This window comes from Cyprinus carpio, chromosome A2 (assembly GCF_018340385.1).
Source record: "Cyprinus carpio isolate SPL01 chromosome A2, ASM1834038v1, whole genome shotgun sequence".
In the NCBI taxonomy this organism is placed as follows: domain Eukaryota; kingdom Metazoa; phylum Chordata; class Actinopteri; order Cypriniformes; family Cyprinidae; genus Cyprinus; species Cyprinus carpio.
Window position 1 is genome coordinate 28,393,869 of NC_056573.1, and position 7,500 is coordinate 28,401,368.

The following is a 7,500-nucleotide window of genomic DNA, read 5'->3' on the forward strand; positions in this document are numbered from 1 at the left end:
ATAGCAACATTAGAATAAGATAATATTACCTAATGTAGTGTGCAATCTGTCACGCATGCGCTGACATCTCTGCAGTAAAGTAACCCTGAAACATGATCTGCTCCGGAGTTATGTTCAGGGAATAAGCTGCTGTGAGTACTACATCCCCTGAGAGTTTAACCGCTTACTTACCCTTAAACACATAACCTGCTTTCTAGAAAACACCCCTGCACTGTTTGTCACGAATAAACCCCTACTGTTGAGAAGTTCCTTCAGGAATGAGATCTTCATGTGCCAACAACTCGTTAACCTCGTCAGGGCCGTGCCGACACGACGTACAGTTCCCTCACTTCAGTCTTTAGGGTAAGAGGCTCTCAAGGTTACACACTAGCAAGATCCATGAGTAAGAAACAGACAGCAAATAACCCAATTCCACGAGCTCCCAGAGAAAGCTGAGCCGTCGTGGCCATCGGCAGACATTCTGGCACACGGATGCGGAGCGTTTCTTCCCTGTATTCCCAAAAGCATTCAGAAGCGTCTGGCCTGAAATAACACACTCCTGCTCAGTGTTTTCTGTCCACTTCTCAACATCTCTCCCACAATCTCTCACTCCTGTCAGTCAAACTGTTCCTGGCCAATCAGAGAGCTGCGCTCCGCAGATGTCAATCAACGCTCGGCGGCCATCCACACGCACCGCGGATCAGAACGCAATCACAATCACAGCGCCGAGGGACAGACGACACGCTACGCTCGGCTGGAGACGTCTTGGAGATTGACTGTCAGTCCAGAGCGAGGCCAATCACAGGGGCCCTAACAGAGAAGACACTGTGCTTCAGACTTTACTCAACAGAATGACTTTACGTTCAAATCACTGGGAAAGTTAATGCAGCGATGCAGCTCAAACCCTGCCTGAGTAGCTTCATTCATTTGAGCAATAAATCGTTCTGCATTGTTCATTAGCGCGTGGCCCTCATCGTGTTGACAGGTCTGTCTCACCACTAAACCACACACACGTTATCAGCCGGAGGGACGCTCACCTCCGCGGGCCCGGCTCGAACCTACTTAAACCTGCACTAAACAACACAAAACAAAGCAAAGCATCTTAAAACGCCAGCGGCTCATCTGAGCATTAAAATGAAATAAAAGAGAGCCAGACTCGTCATGTAACCTGCTGCAGCAGAAGATGAAAATATGAGCCGTGCAGCAGGAGAATTAAAGCATGTTTATCAGTGCGTCTGACTGAACAGGAGAGATTATGGAAGGATGATGATCGGGGTTTAATACAGTGATACGAGCACAGAGAATATCATACTGATAACTCGACCAACGCATGTGTTCTGCATGCACACGCACAGAAGCGCTGCTGGAAACATTCAGTATAAGGAATATTTACCATGCTCAAAATCATGTTGAATATACAGCATAAGGTGTTCTGAGTGGTTGCCGGGGTGTTGCTAAGGTGTTCTGAGTGGTTCCCGGGGTGTTGCTAAGGTGCTCTGAGTGGTTGCTGGGGTGTTACTAAGGTGTTCTGAGTGGTTCCCGGGGTGTTGCTAAGGCGTTCTGAGTGGTTGCTGGGGTGTTACTAAGGTGTTCTGAGTGGTTTTAAGCATGTTGTGATGCAGTTGCTAGGTGGTTTCTTATAGTTGCCCTCAAGATATTGAATGTTCCCTTCTGCGCACACTTAACTGCATCCTGCTCAAAAATCTTCTTTGATTTTCTGATTTCTTAATCCCTCTCTGTTCTAGTTTGTTCTGTTCTAGATGATGTTTGAAACTGTCTATTATAAACTATTCTCCTGATTATTGACAGGAGATGAAGTGTTTGTTGAATTTATCAGTCGCTTTGCTAAATAAATAAATGTGTAAATATAAAGACAGACACTGAATATCTATTCTCTTAACAAAGCCTAAAAAACAAATAATTGTTGTGATATTCTTCTGTAGAGCTCAGAAATGCTCGGCTAATGTGGATAAACCAGAATGATTTGACAGTCATAAGAATTTCATTTCTTAGATTTAGAGGTTTGATGCAGAATAATGTGATTAAAAACATTCACACAACGGACGGATGAACAGGAAGACGCTGCACAGAGTCTGATCCCATTGAGAGAATCTGGCAGGCTTTTCACTCACGCTCATGTCCACAAATAGCCACAGCTGAGATCATTATGAGAAACCCATGAGATCTACAGCGAGGAACTGCTGATGCTCCTTCCAGGGTGTGTGTGTGTGTGTGTGTGTGTGTGTGTAACTAACACAGAATAAGAATCAAATAGAGCGTGAATTAAAAACTGTGCAATTATGCATATGAAACTACACCTTAGCAACACCTGGCAACCACCCATACATTACTGTGCTGTATTGTAATTGTAATGTAATATATATATAGGCCTATTGCAAACAAACAAAAAAAATCTAAAAATGTAATTTACAATGAAAGTTTTTGCCCCGGCTCATTAAAACTGAATTCAAGAGCAGTTTCTGTCTGTGTGCTTGTTATAAAAACATGCGTTGCTAGGGTTTAACAACTGCAGAAATTATATTCTTTGTGCTGGTAATATTTGTTATTTGTAACGTTGGCAGACCATAATAAACGCTGGTTTGCATCAGAGAGAAGGCAGTCGTGTAGAATCTGTTAGTGCGCAGATGGCTTTGTTAGCTGGAGTCCCGGTGAAACTGCTCGGTAATTTTCCTTCATATTTCGCAGTTATCAGCCATCATCACCGCACACAGGTCACTCAACGCCCAGAAAACACACAGCACTCCAATGCTCGCCTTCCGACAGCCTTTCCACCCGGATGCGTCAGTGTTTGAGATGCAGGGGTCGGATGTGAATCCGGAGAGAAAGAGGGTCGGAGGATCGAGAGCCAAACCCGAACAAAGAACCAAGATCCGCTCGAGCGACGAGCAGAAAAACACCACAATAAACACTCGCATAAATCATCATTTCACTCATTAATAAATACCAGGCTGAACACACAGCAGGCTGGTCCTCCGGGTGTTCTTCTGCTCTCCGGGCGGACGGAGGTGTAATCCGAGCACACGCACGGACGCTTTTGTAAATAAAACTGGCCCGTAATCAAATCTCAAGCAGATGCAAAAGAAGCCCGGTTTACCTGCGCGAAGGTGCGGCTGAAGTCGAGCATCGTGTTCCGTTCTCAGGCAGAATCCTCCATTTCCAGAAGCCTCCGGAGAGTCTCGAGCGCGTTGATGTCATCGATGCTCGCAGCAGCAGCCTCTCCTCTCCTCTTCTCCTCCTCCTCCTCCTCCTCCTCCTCTTCCTCTCAGAGATGATGTGAGCGCTCCTCCAGAAACAATGAGTGCTGGTCACCTCCTGAAGATAAAGAACTTACATTTATACCCTAAACAGGGGACAAACCAATTGACGAAACCGTCCCAGATAATGTATTTCAACACACTGCCTGTTCAAAACGGTTTGGACATAAATGTAATAAAACAGTTTTCACTCAGAAACACATTTAACTGAACATTACAATCTGAACAAAGACTGAAAATGCATTGTCATGTAAAACATACTCCAAACATTTGTATTATTTACAACTTTGAAAAATATAGTTTTCCTCTGTAGGCTGTTCTGGTGCATGTTATATTTTATGTTGGAAAATGTTCTTAAACAATGAAAAATCAGAACCAGTCGGTAGCAGTAACAACTCTTCCGCAGCTTTTCCCCTGACACACGAAGCTCTTCTGCGTGTTTTCTGCCGGAGACCGGTGTGATGAGACTCTGATCTCCGGGAGTCTCTCGCCCTCCAGCGGCCGCACTGAACGCCCGCGCGCTCGCGCCGCGCCGCGCCTCTCACCCGCGCGTCAGCATGGAGCCCGTGGTCTTATTCTCCGATCGGAGGATCTCGGATGCATTTCAGATCAGACTATAATGCAGCTTTAGGTGAAGTACATTTACATTTAATCATTCATTAATCCAAAGAGACTTACACCTGAGGAGAACAACAGATCCAAGTGATGTGACAAGACTCAGTTACTCTAGCACACTACACATAGCAAGGGTCTTGTTTAGTTTTTTTTTTTTTTTTTAAATAGAATAGAATAGAATAGAATAGAATAGAATAGAATAGAACAGAACAGATAATTGCTGGTGTAAATTGTTCAGGTGCTGGTGGGAAAGACGTGTCTTTAGTCGGTTTGTGTAAATCTCCAGCTGGGAACAGTGCAGGTCACATAAATACTTAAATGAGATCCCTTCACAGGATTCATGAGTATTCATATTTATATTAAACCATAATTAAACCATTTTTCTCTGACATGGAAATATCAAAATGATGTGTCATTAGTAACCTTGAAATAACCAATAATTATTTTTTACAGGTGTGTTGTATGATTGTTCACAATGGTTCCCAGTGTGTGTGCTGAACATATAAATACTGAACTCATAACACAGCTCTGTCTGGAAGATCTGACTGATGATTACTTGCAGCAGAACTTACAACATGATGGAAAAAATGATAGAATTTTAAAACTATTTTACTAGTAAATTTCTTGAGATTTCCACACAAATAATTACACTGAAATGGCAAGTACATACTGAATTAAAAGTGGCATTTTGAAGTAGAAAGACTGAAATAGTATTTTATTGTCAAATGTACTCTGTAAAATATACAATCATCTTTGTTTACTTTAAAAATCATTTTTTACAGTGCATGAGGAACATCCCAACCTTTCAGCTGAAAAGACATTTTAAAGACACGAGATGTGCTTTTCATCAAACGCTGACTACAAGACCAGTCCAGACCTCATCCAGCTGAGACTCTACGAGAGCGTTTGATGAGATCGAGCAAAGAACGAGAATCTGAACAATACTGACTCGAGGCTGTGAATACATGCTTAACAATAACAGTTTCAGATGTTTCTGGTTTTGAGTAAAATAAAACAAGCGTGTGTATGTGTCTGAAATGGCTCACGTTTCATGTTTTCAGCAGCAGCACATGTATAAGTGACATTAAACCATAAAGCTGCTAGCATTCATCTGTTCTGATGTGAGGCTGTGAACGTGGATGTACAGACTGACCCTGCGGTGGACGAGCAGCTCGAGACCTCAGGATCACTGACCCGAGAGCCAAGGGTTCGATTACACGCAGGGCCTCGAGCCCCTGAAATAGACACGGCTCTCAGGAGAACCCACACACCGACGACCATCACTCGCTATTTATATCTGCTCTCCTGAAGATCAGCTTTCCACACGAGCTCTGCAGGGGAGGACACACAGAATACAAAACTGCTTTAAACTGGCTGTTTTTGTAAATAAAGCCTAGAGATGTCTGAATACAGCAGGGTTAAACTGGTGACATGTTAAAGGAAATGATCAATCATGACACGATTCTCTCGAACAGAGCAGAATAAACATTTCACTTCTGCTCAAAGCAGCACTAAACCCTGTCCAGCAGCTGTCCGGTCACTGGTGTCCAGATGAGACAATACTGACCTCTGATGCGGTGCGTTTCAGCCGTGCCTGAGAAACCAATGCCATGCTTCATATTTCACCCCCCCCCCACATTCACTCATGTTCAGTCTTTGCACTGATGCAGTAATGAAAATCCTCCTGTTCAGACACAGATCGTTTTTATAATTAAAATCAACAAACGCTAGCATGACGTATACTTCTATTATACTTGACAAATGTAATTTGAAATTGAAAGAATGTGTGTTTTTTACTGCAGATACAGGAGAGGATTAGCTGTGAGGAATCGTCACAATGACAGCAACAACAGAAATATTTCTTAAATTCAACTTTCTTTACAGTTTCGTGGTTTTGGGGTGAAATATGTTTCTTATGAAGGTGTTTTTATGAGACAAATGTACATAACCACATTAACTGTAGATCACCGTAACGTGAAAATCAGATACTCACATTATAATAAACACAGAGACTTTTACAGCTGGCCCGTGTGTGATACACAGAGATATAAACTACAGCTATTTGAAGTAGTGAGTTAAAATATGAAGAAAACCTGCACGATTCAGTGATGCACATCTGCGATCATCTCGACCTGAAACGAAAGTCCACAATCAAAGGATTCAGAGACCAACAAACAAACATCAGACAGATGGACGGGACACTTGTTTTATTCAGGCATCACCATACATGTCTTAAATTAACCAAATCAGCTGTAGTTTCTCTGGTTTTAGAGCTTAAACAAAGTGTTAAGATTTTCAAAGTGCTTCACGGGTGCATTTACAACGACAGACCGGCCGACAGAGAAACAGCATCTCAAACATGAAACCTCACCAAGAACAATTCACTTAAAGGCAATCAGAATAAGACTTCAATGCATATGAAGCTTTTCACAGAACTCCAGCAAAAAAAAAAAAAAAAAACCCACACAAAAACAGCTCGGGTTGCCAAATCTGTCACCCCAAATCCACCTGTTAATAAACTGCATAGATATCGATGTAAGGTCAGCCATTCAAAGACAGCTTTTCATATTTACAGTGGATAAAGTGCCAAGTTCTATACGTTACAGTCAAATCCCCAAAGAAAGGAGAGCACAGAGCCAGTCGCTCAGTAAAAACACATTAAAATCACGGCCACACACACATTCAGAGATGATCGTGTAAGGCTAGCGTTTGGCACCGTGGGCTTCAGAGTCCGTCAGCATCACAGAGAGAGAATAATACAGAACTGAACAGCTGTTATGACACTTCATAAGAGACGGTTAAACTTCTGTTGCATTTCAGTTCTGCGCCGGACACATGAACGCTCTGACCGGCCTCTCGACCGTACACAGTTCATGACGAGCCCTGAACAAGCCTTCGACCTGTCACTCAAAGACAAGAACAGAGAGAGGCAGCACTTCCTGCACACAGAGGAAGAAGGACAGAAGAGGTCAGGATTATTGCTGGGGTCAGTGCAGCTCGATGAAGGCCTCCATCTCCTCTGAGATCAGCCCTCTGTAGGGCAGTCTGTGTCTCTCGACGGCGCGGGCCGCCAGACACTGCAGCGTGACGTAGCTGAGCGGGTGGAGCGCGTGCCGCCCGCTGCTCTGCTCGTCCAGGAGCTCGTAGGCCGTCTTGCGCTGAGCGTTCGTGGCGTCGAAGTGCGCTCCGGCCCGGATCAGCGCCGCCATGATCTCCGGACAGCCGTTAGCGGCGGCGACGTGCAGCGGCGTGTTGTTCTCGCAGTCGCGTGAGTCCACGTCAGCGCCGCACTCCAGCAGCAGACGCGCCACGGACAGAGACGGGAACCGCCCCACCGGGTAACGGCCCACCGACGTGGTGTCCTTGTCCACAGCCATGTGCAGCGGTGTGTAGCCGCTCCTGGCCCGCGGGCTGAGCTTCAGCAGCCGGTACACGGTCCGCCGCTTCTGGTGCTCCTGCTCCGGGGCACACTCCAGCTTCTCCAGCAGGAACAGCAGGTGCAGGATGATGGACAGCGCTTTGGTGAACTGCGGCGTCTCCGGAGGACTGTCCCGCTGCGCCACGGCCCGCTCCACCTCACGCACGCTCTTCCCCAGAACACCCATCAGGTCCTGGAAGGTGACCCGGGCGG

At 45.1% G+C, this 7,500-nt stretch overlaps 1 protein-coding gene and 1 pseudogene across 1 annotated transcript in view; both read right to left on the reverse strand.

Annotated features, from left to right (window-relative positions):
- The window catches only part of LOC109078676, a 73,420-nt pseudogene extending 70,167 nt beyond the window's left edge, over positions 1-3,253 (reverse strand).
- A 2,808-nt stretch (positions 3,254-6,061) lies between these two features.
- Positions 6,062-7,500, reverse strand: part of fem1a (fem-1 homolog a) — a 2,825-nt gene continuing 1,386 nt past the window's right edge. The window contains exon 1 of the mRNA XM_042713756.1: positions 6,062-7,500. This exon is cut by the window's right edge and continues 1,386 nt beyond it. Coding sequence (XP_042569690.1) covers positions 6,857-7,500 — 644 coding nt within the window. The 3' untranslated portion in view covers positions 6,062-6,856.